The 21,869-nt window shown below is 50.5% G+C and overlaps 1 protein-coding gene across 1 annotated transcript in view; it reads left to right on the top strand.

Annotated features, from left to right (window-relative positions):
- Positions 1-8,026, top strand: part of INAVA (innate immunity activator) — a 40,178-nt gene extending 32,152 nt beyond the window's left edge. Inside the window, exons 9-11 of the mRNA XM_067531522.1 lie at positions 523-702; positions 1,782-2,511; positions 6,254-8,026. Of these exons, the coding sequence (XP_067387623.1) occupies positions 523-702; positions 1,782-2,511; positions 6,254-6,346 (1,003 nt within the window). The 3' untranslated portion in view covers positions 6,347-8,026. The remainder of the gene's footprint in view (positions 1-522; positions 703-1,781; positions 2,512-6,253) is intronic.
- Positions 8,027-21,869: the final 13,843 nt, after the last annotated feature.

The following is a 21,869-nucleotide window of genomic DNA, read 5'->3' as shown; positions in this document are numbered from 1 at the left end:
GCGCTCTTCACTCTGAGCCAGTATTGACCCTGGACCGCTGGGGCTGCTGGAGGTGCTGCTTGTCAGCTGAGACTGAGAGCATGGAGACAAGGGGCCGTTGGAAATCCCCTGGTACCTGCCAGAGGAGTAAACCCAGTGTCCCGGCCAAATTTCAGCTGCCCTAAGGGCCTTCTGCCATGTCAGCTGGGTCTGACACGCTTCACGACTTGTCCTAAATGGTCGTGTTTTGTGCCCTTGCCCCTGGGGCTGTGGACAGGCAGCAGGAGGCGAACCGCGACCTCTGCATCTAACAGCACGAGCGTCTCTGCTGTGCAAAGCTCCCCCAGAGCTCTGTGCACCCGCTCACAGAGGGGGCGGATTGTCACTAACTGTGTGGGTGGGGGGACAATACGGAGGTTTGGGCTCTGTCCTCGTCTCTGTCCCCAGAACTTTGTGCCGCTCGGGTCCCAGGGAAGGAGCCGTGCAGAGGTTGCAATGGAGGCAGCGCTCCTTCACCTGTCTGCTCACTGTGCTTCTCCTTAGCAGCCCAGACATGACCCCCGTGCCAGCGCCGGCACGCAGCCCAGCCGCTCGGAGGACAGCTGAGGCGCCCTCCTACCACTTCGTCCCCATCAGGAGCGTGGCCTTGTGGAGGCAGGCTGGCTCCAGTGGGCCACCGACACCAGAGATGCAAGCGAAGAGAGGGCAGTCCCACTCCATGAGGTACTGCACACGGCATCTCCATCAGGCACAGCTAGCTGGATGGCACTGGACCCAGATGGTCAGGGGAGGAAGAGAGGCCATGTTGCCTTGCAGACATGACACTAAACTGGGAGAGCTGGCTTCTATTCCGACCTCTGTCACTGCCCTGCCGAGTGACCTTGGGCAAGTCACTTCCCCGCCCTGTGCCTCAGTTTCCCCTCCCACCCATTCTCTGTTTGGACTGTGAGCTCTTTGGGGCAGGGACTGTCTCTGGGCTGCACTCAGCACAGTGGGACCCTGATGATGGCTGAGGCCTCCAGGCACTGTAATTCTGGCAGGAGGTGATAATGAGCGTGATAAATACAGAGTGTGGGTGTGAAAGGGTGCGATGGGACCCCCAGAAGGGAGACAAATGAGAGGAGATAGAAGAGCAGCAAAGGAGGGAGCCCTGGGCTTAGCACTAGGCTTGCTGCTGTTGGGGAGCTTCTCATTTTGGTGCTGCTGATTTGCCTACCCCTGAGGGTAACAGTGGCCTGTATAACCAAGTTATCCTTTCCACCGCGAGCTGCCCTCTCTCTAGCCATGATGCCTGTAGAACCAACTCCTTGGACAAATGTTCTCCTATCTAGCTACCGTAGTGTTTGACCCTGACCCCCATCACTGTGGTATCTGGGCACCTCCCACATAAAATCACTAGCAATAGCCGTCTCTAGTGGACTCCATGGAGCCTCTGGCTCTGCTCCCTTCTCAAGGCCAAAACTCTGCTGGGGGGTTGGTTTGTTTAGAGATTATTAATGTCCTCTTTTATTGTTGGTTAGCTGGGGTATAGAGGCAGAAGCAGGGATAGTGTCGGGGCTTAGAGGGTGGAAGGGGAGTCAGTTAAGGTGATGGGCAGAGTTAAGGGGGTGGGCAGGGTTAAGGGCAGCTGGCAGGGTTTAGGTGTATTCCCTATTGAGGTCCGTGGGGCACTGGTGCGTTTGTACATTCTCTACCGGTACCTGACTCTTTGGGTTTCCGAGAGTGCTCCTCTTCGTCTGACGTTCAGGGACAGGATGGGAGATTCCTTCGCTCGCCCCTAACTGGCTTCCTTCTGCCCCCAGGGTGGACTTGTCCCGGGACCGAGCAGAGCCCCGTGGGAGGAGTGTGCTGCCAAGACGACGCCCCACCTACTACACTGTCACCGTCCCTGACTACTGCTTCCCTCCAGCCAAGCCCAGCCTGATCTCCAACCCCATCTACCACTCCAGCTCAGAGGACAGCAACTCGGACGTCTCCAGCATCTCGTACGCCCCTTCGCCTGGCAGCAGCAGCCCTGACATCTCCTTCCTGAGGCCGGTGCCACCGCCGTGCATGGAGCAGCCCTCGACGGTGTTCAGGGGCCAGCGCTCCGAGGGGCACAAGGCAGCGTACTATTACCAGACACCGCAGAAGCTGCTGCTTCCTCCCAGTCCCAGTTACTTTCCAGCTGTGGAGTATGTGGCCGAGAGCCGCCTCGGGGCCGGGAGGGAGTTCTGCCGGGGCCGCCCCTCCCTGCTGGTTGACAGCCCAGTTCCATTCCCCTATGAGCAGGACGCGGCGCAGCTGCGCTACCAGTGGCTGGTCCCGGCCCATAGCAGGATCGTGCGCACCCCTTCCCTCAAGGACTATGCCCCAGCCAGCTGCAGGGCCCTCTCCAAGTCGGCCGTGTCGGAGGAGCTGAAGTCGTGGCACGAACGCACCAAGCTGTGGAACTTACGGCCCCATTCGCTGGACAGGCAGGGGGCCTTCCGCGTGCGGGCCACGCCGGGCAGGGAGCTGTACACCTCGTACTGTGCCGGGCAGCGTGCTCAGGTAGGGCTGGCGTGTGGCACGGGGCGGGGAGTGAGAGCCAGGGCAGGAGGCGCTGTGGCGACCGGGAAAGTGCTAGGGGAAGGGAACCAGGCCACGGCCTCTCTATGGCCCTGGGGCACTCGGAGAAACTGGGATCCCCCTTATCACCTAACCATGCCTGATAAATAAGGGCTTGCTGGCACAGCAGGGGAATGTGCCAGCCTCTCGCCATTGCAGGCCTAGGTGCTGTCGTGTCCTGGCTCACACAGGAAATGATCCTCAGAGTCCTGTCCTAGGAGGGGTCGCCCCCACCTCACACAAGCCCCATCAGCAGAGCTGTGTGTGAGGGGAGCCCGGGACAGCAGGGGGAGGGGAGCTGCAGGTTGGGATTGAGGGGCACCAGCAGAGCTGGGCAGGGAGGATCCCAGACTGGGAGAGTGGTGCATCTGCAGTGAGGTGGGGGGTGAGGGGCAGAGGTGCCAGGGTGGGGCGCGTGTTCTGCTTGCCAAACTGTAGCTGCCCCTGGCCACCGCTGGGCAGGCTGTAGGCTAGTGCTTGTTTTCACGTGGGGGAGCAGCAGAGCCCTGCGGATGGGAAGGTCTAAGCCCTGAGGCCTCTTGTGGTGCCCCCAGCAACGAGCCACCTTGTCATTACACAGTGAGCAGGCCAGCAAGGAGCCCCAGCGAGATTAACTCCCAGGCCCCCTAGCACTCTGACCTCGGCCTTATTTGCTGTGCAAACAGCAGCAGGGTGGTTTGGTATTTATGGCTTTGCTGGGAGCCAGCGATCCCCTCGCAGAGAGGGCGGGTCCTGCCAGTTTGGAGACCCCCAAAATGCAGCATTTGGGCCCCTGGCAGCTCTCAGCTTGTGCCAGTGTTGGTCACCTGCTGCCCTGGGTTAGCCCCTGCCATGGGACCAGCACCCGTCTAGTCAGCGCTTCCTCTGCTCATCCGCTCGCCCCAGCGCGGCTTCGCAAAAGGGCTCAGACCTGCAGGTAAAACGCTTGTCACAGAGTGGTCCACGCTCAGGCCAGTATTGATAACACTTGGCCTGGAGAAGGACAGCATCGGAGACTGCACAGCCAGGTCCCCCTGGTGTAAATCCGCTTCACTCACTCCACGGGAGCTACGGCCCAGCGGCGCCAGCTGAGGCCGTATAATATTTTAACAGTCTCACTGTGCATGTGCAGTCTGGGTGCAGTGGAGTTTATTAACCGCTTGAACCAGCCGCCCTCCCCGCGCTACACGCCGCAGAGCAGTGGGCGGGACCAGCCTTTCCCTACACATTTCTAACAGATCAGTGTGGGGCTGGCTGGTCCAGGGGGCCTTCACACAGCCTCCCGCTCCTGGGGGTGACTGTGTGTTGCTGCTTTCTGGTGGCCGTCCCACTCCCAGCCTGGCACGCGGTGGCAGCAGAGGCCTCGGCGAGTGGAACCCAAGCCCTAGACAATTGCCCTAGGCAGAGCTGGGCCTTCTGGGGCTCCCAGGCCCTTAGAGAGCATGCTCAGTGCAGGAAGGGGCCCCGAAGCCCTCTTAGTGAGCCCCCCAGGTTTTAGCCTTTTGGGCTGTGACTTGTGGTACCGGCAACACTTGCCCAACAGGCCTCTCTGCATGCCACAGCCGTTCTCCTGCCCGGGCAGCGCCCTGCCAGTGACGAGGGGCAGTGGCCCAGGCTATGCAGGCTGGGGCTTGTGCCTGGATTCCTCCCATCACCGCCGCCGCCAGAAAGCACAGCTGCTCTCCCCGCGGGGACACGCAGCCAGGCGGCCATGCTCGCCTATGGGGAGCGCCTGCTGTGTGAGCACAAGGGGCAGCTGTGGAGCTGCACACCATAGAATCATAGAATCATAGAATCATAGAATATTAGAGTTGGAAGGGACCTCAGGAGGTCATCTAGTCCAACCCCTGCTCAAAGCAGGACTAACCTCAGCTATATCATCCCAACCAGGGCTTTGTCAAGCCTCAGCTTAAAACCTGTAAGGATGGAGATTCCACCACCTCCCTAGGTAACCCATTCCAATGCTTCACCACCCTCCTAGTAACTTTTTCCTAATGTCCAACCTAGACCTCCCCCTGCAACTTGAGACCGTTGCTCCTTGTTCTGTCATCTGCCACCACCGAGAACAGCCTAGCCCCATCCTCCCTGGAACCCCTTTCAGGTAGTTAAAAGCCGCTATCAAATCCCCCCTCACTCTTCTCTTTTTGCAGACTAAACAAGCCCAGTTCCCTCAGCCTCTCCTCATAAGTCCTGTGCTCCAGCCCCCTAATCATTTTGGTTGCCCTCCGCTGCACTCTCTCCAAATTGTCCACATCTTTTTTGTAGTGGGGGGCCCAAAACTGGACACAGTATTCTAAATGCGGCCTCACCAATGCCGAATAGAGGGGAATAATCACTTCCCGTGACCTGCTGGCAATGCCCCTCCTAATGCAGCCCAATATTCCATTAGCCTTCTTGACAACCAGGGCACACTGCTGACTCATATCCAGCTTTTTATCCACCGTTACCCCCAGGTCCTTTTCTGCAGAGCTGCTGCCCAGCTCGTCGGTCCCCAGTCTATAGCTGTGCATGGGATTCTTCCTTCCTAAGTGGAGGACTCTGCACTTGTCCTTGTTGAACCTCATTAGATTTCTTTTGGCCCAATCCTCCAGTTTGTTTAGGTCACTCTGTATCCTATCCCTACCTTCCAGGGTATCTACCACTCCCCCCAGCTTAGTGTCGTCCGCAAACTTGCTGAGGGTGCAATCTACCCCATCCTCCAGATCATTAATAAAGATGTTGAACAAAACCGGCCCCAGGACAGACCCCTGGGGAACTCCACTTGTGACCGGTTTCCAGCTAGACATGGAGCCATTGATCACTACACGTTGAGCCCCGGGTGGGGACAGCACTGAGGGGTCACGTCACCTGGGAGCCTAGCCAGAGGCCCAAGGAATCCCTGAGGTAACGGCCCAGACCGTCCCCACCCACGCACCAAAGGCCATGCCTGCAGCCACGGAAAGGCCTCGTCAAACCGGGTGCTCTGTGCTGGTGAAAGAGGCAAGGGCACTGTGGTAGCCTGGGACCCAGGAGATCGGGGCGGCGTGCCTGGCTCTCCACAGGTTCCCTGTGTGACTTTGGGAAAGTCCCTTCCTCCCACTGGCCTCAGCTCCCTCTGTGAGGGGGGCGACAGTGACGTCCCTTCCCCCGGGCAAGGCCGTTTTAAGACCTTCGTAGACCCTAGGCACACTTGCCTTCGTAGGCCCCCGACCGAAATAACTAATTTGATTTGAAGCTATTCATTTAAGCACACTAATTGCGAGGTTTTGTGGCCCCTCGTTATGCCACTCTGAGCAAAATGTCAAATAAAAATGGTTCAAAATTGAAACCTGCATTTAATGCATTCCCTTTTGCTAATATTGTAACCATATTCCTTAAAAGCTTAGAAAATTTTAAATCTTGTCACAGCATTAAATTTACAATGGATATATGTAATATTATAATAGTAATTTGTACCTTAGATAAATATATTTAATTGAAGAAGATATGAATTTTGATTTTATCGTTTGCTTTTCAAATAAATTTTATTTTAGTTCACATTTTTCGTAGGCCCTGAAAGTTTCGTAGGCACTGTGCCTATTGTGCCTAATGGATAATACGGCCCTGCCCCCGGGGGCTGTGTGGCTGGGTTCAGCACCGTGGGAGGGGCTGGCTGTTGAGTTACTCTCTTGCTTTGCTGAGGGGGATGGAAACACCTGCATGGCTCTTTCCTTTACCCTCCGTACAGGTGCCGAAGACCCACATCCTGACGCGGCCGGCCGAGGGAGCTCCTGTGCAGGTCTACGTGCCAGAGAACAGTGAGATCATCACTCAGGTCTAGAGCCGGCTCAAGGTCTGACAGCTGCCACCCACCTGGCTGCCCAGCCTTCCTCGCCGAAACAGCCACCGACTCCCAGGTGGTTAGAAGAGGAGGCGGTGAGCCAGGGCTTGTTCTGGAAGCCATCTTGTTGTCCTGGAGGGTGTTAGCAAAGGGGCAGGGCCCCTGGTGCACCAATCCTGACCATGTTGTTTGGACGCCGTTGTCACGTGGAAGAACTGAACTCGTTCTGGTGTTGTCACCTTTGGAGGCGTTTGTCTTTGGACTGTGGGGTGCGCAGACAGCCGGGACCCACAGGGTCTCTGCCCCCAAGAACTCCTCTGTTTGTCTGTCTCTGTGTTTGTCTGTGTGGGGTGCAGCACAGGAGGTGGGCCGGTTTAGGGCACACGGCCTCTTGTGCTGCATGGTGGAGGACTGATCCTGGAGCTGTGCAGGTGAGAGGAGTTTCAAGGTCTCAGCTTGTGCCTTAAAGGGAGAAAGGGATCATGGGAGAATTCTCCCCAAATGGCAGGGAGGGGACGCATGTGATGACATACAACCAACAGCCCTTTGCCTTGGGAAGACAAGAGGCAACAGCTATCTGATCCATGGGGAGCCTGATTTAATTGGGGTTTATTCCCCCAGGGGACACGGGTCCTTGCTTCACAGGCGTAATGCAGCTGATAAGAAAAGCAACAGTTTTGCCTTGTGATCATGCAAGCAGCTGCCAGGACGACGGGACTTTGCTAATAGGGAGGCAGCTGCAGGGTCGTGCATTGTGTGTCATGGCTCAGTCCAGTGGCAGGGAATTGTCCTCTTGTCGTGTCAACGTAGAAGCTGCTGGTTTGCTGAGCAACCCCATCATCTTAGTGCAGAGAGGGAGCGCTGGTAGATCTGTCATGATCAGAGCGTTCGGGTGGTTCTTCTCAGTTGTACTGAAAAGAGAAGTTGCACGAGGCCATCTGCCCAGTTACGCCAGCAGGAGATGCAGTTTATAATTGTACTGGAGGTACTTACCTGACTCCCCCCTCCCAGGAACTGGTGGCTTTAACCCGTGGGCAGCAGGGGAATACTACTCCCACTTTACACACAAGGGAGGGAGGCATCAGCGGGAGTAAGTGACTGGCCCAAAGTCATACAGGGAGTCAGTGGTATAGAGGCAGGATTTGAACCCACATCTTCTAAGTCCAACCACAGCAACTGAACCACACGACCAGCCCTGAGAGGCAGGCAAACAGAGCGCTGGCCAAGGGATTATGAGAGTTGCCAAGTCCTTGTGTACCCCAAATATTTGCTGCCTTTCCTTGCAGGAGGTCGATGTAGCGCTGAGGATGGGAGGGTTTTGCTATCCTTTGAATCCATCTCTGGCCAGGCACGTGGGTTTTCAGACCTCCCATGTATCATTCACCATGAAGCACCAAATGCTTCCGATACAAACATGCCCCAGCATCTTCCTCCTATTCCAGCCATCTGGGTCTCCCCAGCATGTCGCAGGGTGTCCCTGAACATTGCTGCCCAGCTACTTCTATGGCCCTTCCCACTGCAGTACCTGAGTGCTTTGCTGTGCCCCTGGGAGGGGCCAGCACCATTGTACATAGGGGGAAACTGAAGCCAGAGAGACTAAGGGCTAGATCCACAAAGGGATTTAGGTGCTTAACTGCCACTTTAGGCACCTAAGTCCAAAATTTAGATCCTCAAAACCCCCACTCGTCTGTAGCTGCCTGAATCTCTGCTGGTGGCCATGCGCCAAGCCACCTACATCCCGCTCTGCTGAGTTGCTCTGAGCTGAAGGCCCAGCGGGATCCTCAAACCTGGCAGGACTCTGCTTCACTGCCTGCAGGGCCTGATCCAGTTGGCATTCTCAGAGCACGTCTACCCTGCATAAACAGCTCTGGCGGTGGTCTCTTTCCACCCCCGTGGTTTGAGCTGTGAGAGGTCCAGCTTCAAATCCCTGCTCTGCCTGCTGTGGAGCCGGGTGTGAAGGCTGGCTGCGGAGTCACTCTCTCTCTGGCTTAAGGAGCCTTTAACTACGCCATACCACAGGGACCAGTGTCAGCAGGAGAGCCTGAGAGAGCACTGCCATGGTGCCAATCAGGGCACTCCCCTGGGCAGTGGGAGACTAGCACTCCCATCACGCAGTGTGGGATTGAAAGCCAGGGCTCTGACATTCGGGGTGAGCGCCGTAACTTCTGGAGGTGGGGAGCACCGCCAACTCTGGAGGTTTTTGCCAACACAGGCTGGACCCGTCTTAGGCATCTCACTCCAGGAGCAGGCACACAGCTGTGAATACTGATCAGAGTTAGGCACCTAACTCCCTTGGGGGCAGGGCTTCAGACACACCTCTCTCCTCACCATTGTCTGGTTTGGGTGGCTCCCTTCTCAGCAGGCTGGCTTCTGTGAATCCTGTTCTTAGGTGCCTAACTCTCCCTGTGCATCTGGGCACCTAACCCGGGTTTGCGGATTCCACTAGGCACTCGCTACACGGTTGGTTTTGCATTGCTGAGTGTTAGCTGCTCTGTGGAGCTAGCTCCAAGTGATTTGCACAGGCAGTCTGGCTGAGCCAGGAATTGAACCTTCTGGCTCCTGAGTGCCAGTCTAATACCTTACCCTCTAGATCACCCATTAAACCCATGGTACTTCTGCTGTTGCCCTGCAGCAGTCCTCCACTGCTCTCTGTCGTGTGGCATCTTGTGTGCTTGTTAATCTTTATTTTATTTCTGTTTGTTAGGCTAGAGAAATTAACCCACTAATTATAGTAACGTACTGAGTGACTACTTCATATACAGTATCAGTGGCCCATGATTTCTTTATATTAACTTATTTGTAATAATGTACAGTATTTGGTTCCCATCCTATGGATTTGTATCCAACTGCAAGGGCTCAAGTTGGTCTGGATTTATTCCAAGTTCTCTTCTTTAATAAAGACTGTTATTTGGGGTCCCTTTGGTACCTGTGGCTTAATTTTTGACCCATTGGGTCCTGTCCCTCGTTCTTGAGTATTTCTTTGGAAAGGTTTTGTCCTGGTAGGCGCTGTCAGCCAAGGCTGCTGTAACGAGCTCGTTAAAGCTAGCAGAACGCTTTGGTGGGGTAAGCCGACAGGATGAGTCAGCAGAGAGAAACCACTGTCACGCTCAGCCAGGCATCTGCTCCAGGGCTCAGCATTTGTCATGAGAAAGCAACATAACTGGGTAGTAAATGGAGACGCGCTCCCACTTGGTGTTCAACTCAGTCGTAGGACATGGACCCCAGTCTTCCAAAGACACGCTTCCAGCAATGCCGGGAAGTCCATTAGGGACTTGGCTATTGCGCTTACATGGAAAGTGCCCAGATGCTATGGTGATGGGCAGCAGGAGAAAAGCCTAAAAGAGATGGCACCAGTGCCAGCCCAGCTTGTGTACCACGGGGAGGAGGGAGTCTGAGCTGCGGTTAATCCCTAGCTCCCCAGGGCTCAGCCAGAGCCGTGGTTCTCAACCTTTTCCACACCAGGAGCCCAGGTGACAACACAAGAACATCTTGGGGCTCAGCAAATCACCAGTGTTGCCAACATTCATCACTTTACCCCAAGGGATGGGGTATTGGCGGGGACCAGAAGCTCCAGCCCAACAGCAAATTTGAGCCCTCTGATTGGCTGCCTGCCCTACCTGCTTGCATCTGGGGCAGAGCAACCAAGCAGAGCGGATGCAGGATGAGATATCTCTTCCCCTCCCCTCAGCAACCCAACGTTCTCACAGGAGGGGCAGGGGAAGGAGGGATCTCAGAGCCCTACCGCCCAGAGGGCTCCACTTCTCTTCCTCCTCCTCCCCTGAGAGCAATGAGGATGGGACAGCTCCTCTCCCCTCCCCTCACCAAGGGAAAGGAGGGGTGAAGAACCCAGGAGGAGCAAAGGTGAGGTTGAATGTGGAGTGGATGGGAGCTGGGCAGATGGGGGCAGAACTGATGGAGGGGTGGAGGGAACAGGGTTGATTGGGAGGCTGGTGGGTGGATTGATCACAGTGGCAGGGTTTGCAGGTGGAGGAAGTTTGCCATTGGCCCCATGGTTCACCCAAGCCCACGTAGACGCTGGGTTGCTGTGATGGACGCCTGCAAACGTGGCCTCTCGTCATGGGTGTTTCCATGTTCAGGAGCTGTCTGGAGATGCCTGTGGCCTGATCCTGAGAGATGCTGACCTCCCAGGCCTCTGTCTGGAGTCAGTGGAAGGCCAAGGTACTCAACATCGCTGGAAAATCGAGCACAATGGCTGGAAGCCCGTCACAGCCAGAGTGACACCTGTGTGTAAGGACTGGGTTTGTATCAGACGCCACCAACTGGATAACTTGCAGCCACAGCAAACAGCGACTTCCTGTTTGAGTGAGTAACTCCCTCTTAGGCTACGCCAGTTGTGTTGCTTTATCTCGGGATGCTCTCTGTGAATTGGCAGGAGAGGTATAACACACCCTGCATTGGCATTATTCCATGATCCACAGTGTCACCATCACAGGTACTGCCATGTCCTAACCCTGCTCTCTGGCTATATCTTCATGGCAAAAATCAGTGTGGTTTGATATAGCGAGCGCACTCTGGATGTAAAATCGTAATGCTGACAAGGCAAGGTGGTTTCGACCTCAATGTAGCTAGTTGAGTCCAGCCTCGTTTGGGGGCGTGGCCCGGTGTCACAGTTGCAGGGATGGCTGCCCCTCTGTCTGTCTGCTTCCTGAGCTCTCCGAGCGAACCCTTCAGAGGGCAGGTCTTGTGCCTTCACCTTTTCTTGGCTGGAATCACAAGCATCTCTGGAGCTGAGACCAGGCCCTGGACTGCAGTACCCTGTATCAGCTGCTCTGACTGGGTTTGCTGCCTGTGGATCTTGCATGGAGGAGCCAGTGCCCGTGGGTGAACAGCATGACCGGACAGCGTGCTCGCACCACAGTCTTATTTTGCAACAGAAACCAAGTATTTAGAGAAAAGAAGCTTTTAAAAAAAGAGCAAATAATGTGCACAGAGCTGCCCTTGTCTAACGCCGTGCCACCCCGATGGGGACCAGGCATGACTCTGTTGCAGGGTCTGGTCTATGCCCCGGCCTGGAAGCAGTCTCTTGGGAGTGAGCTCTTTAGTGCGCCAGGCCCCAAGGACCCCACAGTTCCCCTGGGACAGGCCAGTGCCGCTCTTCAGTCCTGGTGCCGCTGGGACAGGGGAGAGTCTAACCTCATGGCTGGTCCAGTGTCAGGAGCACTTCTGGATTCTACCACTTCCTTTGTGGATCCAGCAAAACTCTGAGGTCCCCGGTGACCACAGGGGTCTGTTGGAGGAGGGGCACCCCTCTAATATCTATCAGACACTTTCCAAACAGCTCTGCTTTCTGCTCTTGCAGGTTCTCTGCCACTGCCATCAATATCCAGTAGAGGGCGTCGGTGTATAAGATTTCTTTTATCTTCTTCTTGGGGGCCTTTGATGTTTGATTTTTTTCCAGCCTGGTATTTCTGTCTTACCCAGCCTAGTCATTGGAATCCCCCCCAATTCTCACACACACACCACACACACTCAGCAATTTTGTGGAATATTTCAAAGCTCTATACCCTGTTGAGGACAATGCAGGCAATCCTGTTCTCCCCGTGGCTGGGAAGGAAGGGGATGGACTGGGAGATTCATATATGCCAAGGCTAGAAGGGACCACTATGACCATCCAGCCTGACTCCCCGCACACAGGCCACAGAACCTCTCCCAAAAGCTGGATTAAAGCATGTCTTTTGGAAGCATATCTAAACTCCTGGGAAAGTTTCCAAGCGATGGTGAGTCCACCACCTCCCCAGGGAAGCTGTTCCAACATTTCATCCCCCTCCCTTATTTCAAAGTTGAATTTGTCTAATTCATCTTCCAACCACTGAACCTTTTTCTGCCTTTGTCAGCAAGTTGGAAGACCCCCTGCTCTCAGATCTCGTTTCCACATGCAGGGACCTAGACACAGTGACCGGTTCATCTCTCGACCTTCTCTTCAACGCATGAAATGAGCTGAGCTCCTTCAGCCTTGCATCACATGGCTTGTTGTTCAGATCCTGGGTCATTTTTGTAGTCCTTCTTTGAAGTGTCTCCAGCATTTCCACATCCTTCTTGAAGTGTGGACACCAGAAGTGGACACCGAAATCTAGTAGCACTCTTGCCAATGCTATGTACGGAGGCAAGATCACGTCCCATCTGCCACTTGATATTCCCCTTTTTATGCATCCTAGGATCGCATCAGCCTTTTTTGCCACAGCATTGTACTGAGAGTCATATGGAGGCAAATCTCTTGGATGACCTCCAAATCCTTCTCTGAATTGCTGCTTTCCAAGACAGAGTCTCCCCTCCTGTAGCTATAACCTCAATTCTTTGTTTCCCAAAGTATTACTTTGCATTTGGCTGTATTAAAATGCCTTGGATTGGATTGTGACCATTTAACCGGTGATTCAGATTGCTCTGTAACAGCAATCTGTCCTTCTCATTATTTGCCACCCCACCAATCTTTGCCATCTGCAAACTTTATCAGCAAATGTCATTGCCTAGATAATTGATAAAAAATATAGAATAGTCTAAGAACTGGTCCCTGGGGGACTCTGATGATCCATTAACAACTATATTCAGAGATTTGTCAGTGAAACTGTTTTCAGTCCATCTTTGTGTGCCCTGTAAATCCATATAATGCAAGCCTGTTAATCACAATGTCATGTGGAACCAAGTCAAATGCCTTGGAAAAATCCAGGTGTATCGTATCAACACAGTTGCCTGTACCAGGCCTGTAATTCTGTCAAAAAAGACACCAGGTTTGTTTGACAAGACTGACCTTCCATGAAACCATACTAAGCAGCATTGATTATGTTTTTATTCTCTAATTCGTAGCTGGTAAGAGTCTCATATTAACACTTCCATAATTTTACCTGGGATGGATGGCAGACTAATTGATCTATAGTTCTCTGGGTCATCCCTTTTATGGTTTGTTTTTTTTTATATTGGAACTACATTGGCAGTCCTCAGTCCTTTGGAATTTCCCCATATTTCCAAGATTTATTAAAAAATAACATTAGTGTTTCAGAAAGCGCTTCAGCTTTAAGACTTCCTTTAAGACTCTTGGGTGCAAGTTTTCTGGGCCTGTTGATTTGAAAGTGTTTAATTTTAGCAGATGATACCTCACATCCTCCTTTGTTACAGATGGCTAACTTTCTATTTCATCCACAGCATCATATGGGATAGATATATCCCCCTGCTTCATTCCAACCATAGAACAGAAATGCCTATTGAACATTTCTATCTTTTCTGCATCTAGTAATTGACTTATATCTGACATAAGGTTTTTTGTTCCTAAAATGTTTTTTAAAAAAACCTTATTGTCTTTATCCCTATTGACCATTGATATTTCATTGATTCCTTTGGCTTCCCTTATCAGTTGGCTACATTTTTTAACTTGTGACTTATACTCATTCCCGTACACTTCCCCTTTTTTCTATCCTTTATTATATATATTATGTTTTATCACTGCTTCCACATTTCCTTAAAACCAGGAGTTCTTCTTGTTCAATGTAACTATTTTTGTGTCTGTGGAATTATGGCTTTTCAGGCACTCAGTCAGATATCCTTGAACAATTCCCAGTTTTCTTAACACTTCCCACTTTAAATTTATGTTTCCAATCCGTTGTGCCAACAACTGTTAAGTCCATTTAAAGTTACAAATATACATCTTACTGGTTGCTCAGTGCCACATTCTGTTTGCACAAAATAACGTAAGCAGATCATGATCACTGGTACCTACACAATCACTAATTTTTAGGTTAGCAATTAATTCTTCTTTGTCCATCAGAATGAGATGGCCTAGGAGATCATCCTGATTGGCTCCTTGAGAAAGGAAACTGATCACATCTATGATTTTAAAGCTGCTAAAATAAAAAACTTAAAATCCCTGTAATGGAGCAGGAAAAACTTACTGGTCTTCCAGATCCAACAAGGAGGTATGTGAGGTCTCATTCTATTGCTGGTGTGCCTTGAATTGGTTAGTGCCAGATTGTCCCAGAATAACAGGGTTCAAAAAAGAATTAGATAAGTTCATGGAGGATAGGTGCATCAGTGGCTATTAGCCAAAATGGTCAGGGAAGCAACCCCATGCTCAGGGTGTCCCTAAAGCTCTGACTGGCAGATGTTGCACTGGACGACAGGGGATGGATCACTTGATAAGTGTCCTCCACTAGAAATGCATTTCAGTGTATTAAACTGGTTCCTATTCACTGCTTTTTCAATGCTTAAAAGTAAAAGACGGGGGATATAAGAATGGTCACACTGGCTCAGATCAATGGTCCGTCTAGTCCAGTATTTTGTCTTCCGACAGTGGCCGGTGCCAGATGCTTCAGAGGGAATGAACAGAACAGGGCTATTAGCTCACTTGATAATCTCCTGTTGTCTAGTCCCAGCTTATTTTAAGGACACCCACAGCATTGGGTTGCATCCCTGAGCATCTTGGCTAATAGCCACTCCTCCGTGAACTGATCTAATTATTTTGTGAACCCTGTTATAGTTTTGGCCTTTACAACATCCCCTGGCAACAAGTTCCACAGGTTGACTGTGCACTATGTGAGGAAGTACTTCCTTATGTTTGTTTTAAACCTGCTGTCTATTAATTTCATTGGGTGACCCCTGGTTCTTGCATTATGTGAAGAGATAAACAACACTCCCTTTTCCTCCATGCTTGCTGGGTGCCAGCAGGAGGAGCATTGAGAGCGTGGCAGAGACAGCCTGCCTCCCAGCTCTCAATTCTGGTGACTAGCACCATGACAGCACCCCATCATCCAGGCGAGGCAATTGCAGGGGAAATCATGCTTCGTATCTGTGGCGTCGGGCTAAACCATGCCCACGGTGCACAGTCCTTGGAAAAATTAGCATCAAACTCTAACAAACCCCGACTGAGGATGTGCAAATGGATTATAATAACTTGGTCAAATTTGTATGGATTTTCACAGAGATGGGCCCACAAAAGGCCCCAGGGTGACCATCTGCCAAACTTCAAGCCCCGGCTCTAAAGGCTCTAAAGAATCGAGTGAGGCACTAGAGTTTCTCAATGAAATAGAGGCAAGAATATTTTCAATGTGATCAAAACAATGTATTTTCCCCTAGCCTTGTTTTTGGAAACAGCTGAACCATTTTAGCTGAATTTTTCCAAAACCATTAAGCCCGAGGCAGACACCCAGCATGGTGAGTTCCACCCTGAGCGGTTAAGGTTTTTTCAAAGTTATAAACAACAGAAAACTGTCTTAGACTGGGAAATTTTGGGCACCCTTAAGTGTAGGTGGCACCCCCAGTTCTACCTATAATGAAAGACTAGATCCCTGCTGATTGATTCCCTCAGTAGCTTGGAATCTGTTTGTTTATGAGGCGCTCCTAAGATGAGGTAATTGGTTCATTTGCGCACTCTGGGCAGTACTTAAACTTTGTGTACGTAGGTTACTTGGGCTGATCGTCTTTTGCAGCTGCTTACATTTTGGCCCTTTAAGTCAGGGGCAAATGAACGAACCAGTTTCCTCAGTCTGGAAGTGCCCTGAATGCTTACCTGCAGATGAGAAGATCTCCTAAAAGATAAGAGCCAGGTACTATTATTGGTATTTATTATACTTGGGCAGTTAAGTCTCCCACAATGACACAATTTCTCATAGTATTTTCTCTCTCTAATATTATTACAGAGATTGCTATCCATAGCCAAATCCAACCCTGGGGGGTCTAGAGCAGATCCCTAATACTTCCCCAACAGAATATCTTTTACAAGCCTTCCCCTGCGTGATTTTGACCCAAACCATTTGTTTTAGTCATGCTACCATGTCTCATTTCTTTATAGTCTACTACATTATTGCTGTACAACACTACCCCATCCGCTTTCCTTTCCTATCGATATTAATGTTAATTGTTAGTATGTTTGGCAGGGGACAGAGATGTGGGGAACTGTACCTTTAACAGGCTCTGGCAAGAGCTAGTTGGAACTGGTTGTTATGTTATACTCATGTCATGTTACGCAAAGCTGATTGGTTAGAATTTAGGCAATGAATGAAGCAGAGTTCTGCTGACTCCTGGGATAAGCATGATCACTGATAACCACATGGGGTTAGCACAGTGTCATGAACTCTCATGATTTCATCACAAATCTTGCAGTATTTGGTCTTTTCCTTAAAGCCCAGCTGCTGGAATCAACAGATTGTAAGAGATCTCCGCTTTCACTAAAAAAAGTTTCTCACTCTCATGGTTGAGGAGAAAATCTTAATTTTTCTTTCGTCTTAAATCTCACAATTTTGGGAGCCTGACTAATGATTTTTGAATGCTGGGGGTTGGCAGCACTGGCTTAGGGGCCTTTTAGGTTTGAAAATGTCTGAAGCATTTAGTGACAGTTGGATTGTGCCATGTTTGTGGAGCGGGTCTTGGAGGAACCCCTTGTTTCCCCTGGGGCTGGAGGGAGGAATGTAGGGAATTCAGAATGCCTGTGTTGCTGACGCTTGCAAGTAATGTGGTGTTGGTCCATCCTGCAGCCACTCTCACCATGACACAAAAAACTCCAGCCTTCATATTATTTTGGGGAAGCAAAACCAGCCTGAGACACTGCCCCAGACAGTTCCCTATAGCCAAATAGAACACACACGGAACTGCAAGCCGAGAGACTGAATCCCTGGTTTTTTACTGGTTTCTGTTGAAGGCACTGCTGCTAATGAGCGTCAGTCCTTCACCCGAAGGTCACCGACACCAGTTTGGAACCTGCCCAGCTAAGCAGGGTGTCATGCGGGTTGGCTTGAGTGGGGGGGCATTTAGTATATTGGGTGACATCAGTATGGCAGAATCATAATAATCCATGTGGGATATGCCATGTCAGGTACTGTTAAGAAGGTTATAATGTGCTAAGTAAGATAATAATACTTATGTTCATGGGTAATATTTGAAATGGAAGTTATAGATGTATTTGAGATATCTGTATTTCAAATTGTTCTGCCTGGGTAACACCCCAGATAGGATGGCTGCAGAACAATGGCCTGCATAATGGCCCATCAAGGCATTCCCAGGTGCAAGGGGCCCTGAGAGAGAAGCCAGCATCACCACTGAGTCACCAGAACCTGCTTACGTGACTCTGGACTCCATTGCAGGCAGCCTACCTGATGAAGCATCAGGACTGTCCCATGTGACTATGGACCCCAGGCACACCGGAGGAGTCACCAGGATTGGCCCATGTGACTATGGACTCCATTTTGGGTATTGTGACTGCCCACAGGCCGCATGGCCGGAGGAGGGGGTTTATAAGATCAAGCCAGAGAAACCATTTTGTCTGTCCAGTCTGCAGACATACACCTATCTCTGGACCAATTCATCTTGCAACTGAACCGAAGGACTTAGACCCATTCAGGTACTGGATGTGAACCAGAGAGAACTATACAAGCCTGCAAATCCACATTTCTTCCAGAAACCTGAAGTATATGGACTTTTAATTATTTGTATATCTGTGATTTACTTTAACCCTTTAACATTTCTCTCATGGTTGATTTCTTTCTTTTTACAATAAACCTTTAGTTTAGATACTAAAGGATTGGCTGCCAGCGTGGTATTTTAGGTAAGATCCAAACTCATATTGAACTGGTGCTGTGGCTGACCCCTTGGGGTCAGAGGGAACCTTTTTAGTAAAGAGCAGAGAGTTCTAGTAACTGGTCTCTTTACTGGACCTAGTGCTGATTTGGGAGCTTGGAGCTGAAATGCAGTAAAGGGGGCTGTAGACATTTGTGGACTGGCTTCTTGATATCCAGTGTGGGGTAATCAGAAGCAGTTCGTGGCTGGTTGGGAAGCCGGGCTTCAGTGTCACCCACCAGCGTGGGGAGAATCTGCTGTCCTCTTGCAGCCTGCCCTGACCTTGGCATTATCAGTTGGCAACCCTGGGCACGGGTCGTATCACACAGGGATTAAAAGTTGTTTCCATCTACTGGATGTTTGGTGGCCCTGCATAAGATGAGTTGAGTGAGTCACAGTTCTAGTTCCTACATCAGAAACTCACCACTATGCTTTACACTGAAGTGTAAGCTCTTCAGGTCAGGGACCTGTTACTTGTTGTTCCACTCAATACCCCCATCAAAAGTGTTTGTGCAGAATCAAGCACGAGGCCCTCCTCTCACTTGGGTCCCCCTGCAATTGCTCCAGCCGTTGGGACCAAAATCACCTTGGTAAAAATTTGAAAGCGTTGGTAAAAGACTAATCGTCACACACACTTCATAGAAGGAGTTCAAAAATCAGAACACAGACCAAACCCCATGATTCTGGGTATCTAACTCAGTGGGGATCTGTTCTCAATGGCAGTGGATGACAGAACAAGGAGCAGTGGTCTCAAGTTGCAGTGGGGGAGGTCTAGGATGGATATTAGGAAAATGTTTTTCACTAGGAGGGTGGTGAAGCACTGGAATGGGTTACCCAGGGAGCTGGTGGAATCTCCATTTTCAGAAGTTTTTAAGCTGTGGCTTGACAAAGCCCTGGCTGGGATGATTTAGCTGAGGTTAGTCCTGCTTTGAGCAGGGGGTTGGACTAAATGACCTCCTGAGGTCCCTTCCAACCCTAATGTTCTATGATTTCTGAGCTACTGGCTTTAGCAATACTGGAATTCAGTAGAAGACCCTACTCTCTGAAACATTCTTCTCAGGCTACTGACCTTCAAAATAATATAAGGGCCATCATGTCTGAGGCTTTTGCCTATGGTTGGGTTGAGGTCAGAGTTCAGTGAAGCTGAGACTATCAGTTCCTGTTATGGGCTGGTTTTAGGTTTCTGCCTGTGGGAGTGGCACCAGTGTTCACAGCTCTTGTGATTTTATCGTGAGTCTTGTGATATTTGGTGTTTTTCTTAAAGCCGCAGCTCCTTGAGTCAAGTGATTACATGAGAATCCCAGCTTTCGTTTAAAAATTAAAGTAAGTTTCTAGCCATCCTGATTGTGGAGGAAGGCCTGAAAACATGAACCCTAAAGGATCAAAAACCAGAGAGCAAACAAACAGATCACTGTGTTTACTGTTTAAAAAAACACTTGATTTTCAGAGTGTGACTCCTGCTTTTTGAATGCTGGGGTGCTGCATGGCAACACTGTGCACCGTTTAGAACGACAAGGGAAAGGGCCAAAACCTGATAGGTGACACCTAGGCCAGGAGACTTTTAAAGTCATCATCATAGAGTTTAAGGCCAGAAATGACCACAAGATCATCCAGTCTGACCTCCTGTATGCCACAGGATACCACCAACACCACTCGGCATCCACACACCAAATGAAATTAGACCAAAATAATGCAGGCCCACTGGAGACTAAATTGTTACATGCCACAGGCGGAGAATGGGAAGGACCAAGGAATATCAGTGCTCGAGGCTCCGCAACGGCAGGGAAATGATTACATGAGATACATCCAGATAATCCTGGCAAGTGGAGGAAGATGGAAAACCCCCAAGGTCCCTGCCAATCTGACCTCGGGGAAAATTTCTTCCTAACCCACCTGTAGTGATAAGTTAGACCCTGAGTATGGGAGCAAGAACCAACCAGCCAAGCACCTGAGAGAGAGAGAATGCTCAGCACCACCTCCGAGCCCTGGCCCTCTCCAGCCATTCTTCCACGTCCAGCCATCCCTTCCTTCTCCACAGGGGTAAAATGGAGGGTAGAAACCCAGTTCTAAAGGGGGATCCCTCTGAGGCTTATGGCCCATAGACATCTGTGCCTGCTCAAAGGCATCTGCCGTTGAGGCCATTTCTATTACCGATTTCAGATTCTTATCCCAAGGCTATTCCTCACAACATCCGTACACACGCTCAGAAATCGCTCGTGCTATGAGGTCAAAGAGCTGGTCATATGTGTCGAGACCCTTTTCCTTGATCCCCTTCTTCAATAAATCATAATTTATAAGCATGTTGGCTCTGAGTCATGCCTGTATCCCTCTTACGATCCCTACATTTCATTCTGTACACTTCGGGGGTAATCTGAAACCTTTGCAACACAGCACTCTTAAATGTGTCATACCTTAAAGCATCCTTAATTGGCATCTCATTAAACACAGACAAAGCTTTGTCCGACAACTTTGCAATGAGAGTGAGGACTTTCTGCTCCTCAGGAATCTTGTGCACTGCACACAGCTTTTCAAAAGTAGTGAAGTACTTCTCGGTGCAGCCTGTCTCTTTGTAAGCAGGGCACAGCTTATCAAAGCTGGGTGTTTTAGGTGTGGAAGGAGACGCTGGGGACATAGGAACACCTGGGATGCTCCCATGTCTGTCCATCATCGCCAGCTGGTATTTCCTCTCCCTCTCTTTTCCTCCATGATTCTCTGGTGGGCTCTTTCTTCAGCTTCCCTGGTTGTCTGCTCTGCTTCTTTGGCTCTCTCTGCAGCCTCTTTAGCTGCAGCAAAAGTCAATTCTTGCTCTTTTAACTCCAAGGCACTTCTGTGCACAGCTTCCTCGGCTGCAATTGCCTCTTGTGGCTTTAACTTCAAAGCCTGTCTGTGGTCAGCTTCCTCAGTTTCCCTAGCCTTTAAGCTTAATTTCTACTTGCCACTTTTGGAACGCACATTCTCTCTCTTTCTGTTGGGCTTGTAGCCGAGCGATCTCCAATTTTGCAGCTGCCTCACTGCCAGACAGCTTTATATTTCCCTGTGCTTATTTCTCTCTCCTAAAGTAATCAAACAGAAGATAAACTGTGATCCCCTCCTGACTGTTCTTAGCCACTGCACTTAAAATCACAAATACCAGTGCTCAAAGTCTGAGCCTCATTCAGAGCAACAAGCTGTGCCTATAGTGTGCTCACTGCACCACGGTGACATTCCTTCCCCCTCCCCCAATCTGGACTGGTGTGTAGATGCATCACCCCAATTCCTCACTCCTGGGCCCCGACTTACCCCGCTTTGCTATGTGAACCACCCACTCCTGGGTTGGCCCACACCCAGCCTCCTGCATGTAATCAGTACCTCACCTAGTGAAGGAGCGCTCTGGCCAGCCACTTATGGGATAGACTCCCAGAAAACACCCCCCATCCCAGATGCAACCCCGGGAACTGCCAACTTGAAGGGTTCAGTGCTGCACACTGCAAACTCATTTACACTTGACCATCAATTTATCAAAGAAATTGATGTGCACCAGCTCTGACGCTACGTGGTTTCTGCACACACTCAATCCACATGCACTGTTTTAGATAAAACAAACAAATAAAATCTTACTGTAGTCAATAAACTTAAGTGAATCTAAATCAGATTATTAATAAGGAGTTAATCACAATTAACTAAAGATAACTCACATCTTAACCTAAGATTAATGTGTCAGTCTGTATTCAGCTTACCACACAGGCTGGTTGTGATGCCTCTTGCAACCAGGCCCCCCACTCCCTGTGGGTAGATTCTCTGTCTTTGGTGTTGCTTAGAAGACGGATTCCAGGGGAGAACCCAAGACAAAGAGGCCTCAGCTTTTAACAAGTTTCCCCAACACCCGCTGGGGTCAGGTGATCAGCCTGTCTGGCAATGGGCATAATTTCTTCCACTTCAGCTGAAGTGCTCACAGGTGCTTAGGCCCATCCATTGTACTTGTATGCAT

This window comes from Emydura macquarii, unplaced genomic scaffold (assembly GCF_026122565.2).
Source record: "Emydura macquarii macquarii isolate MOO-44397 ecotype Brisbane River unplaced genomic scaffold, CSIRO-AGI_Emac_v2 contig_3220, whole genome shotgun sequence".
Classification (NCBI taxonomy): Eukaryota; Metazoa; Chordata; order Testudines; family Chelidae; genus Emydura; species Emydura macquarii.
The sequence above is the reverse complement of the archived record's forward strand: the minus strand, read 5'-3'. Positions and strand labels throughout refer to the sequence as shown.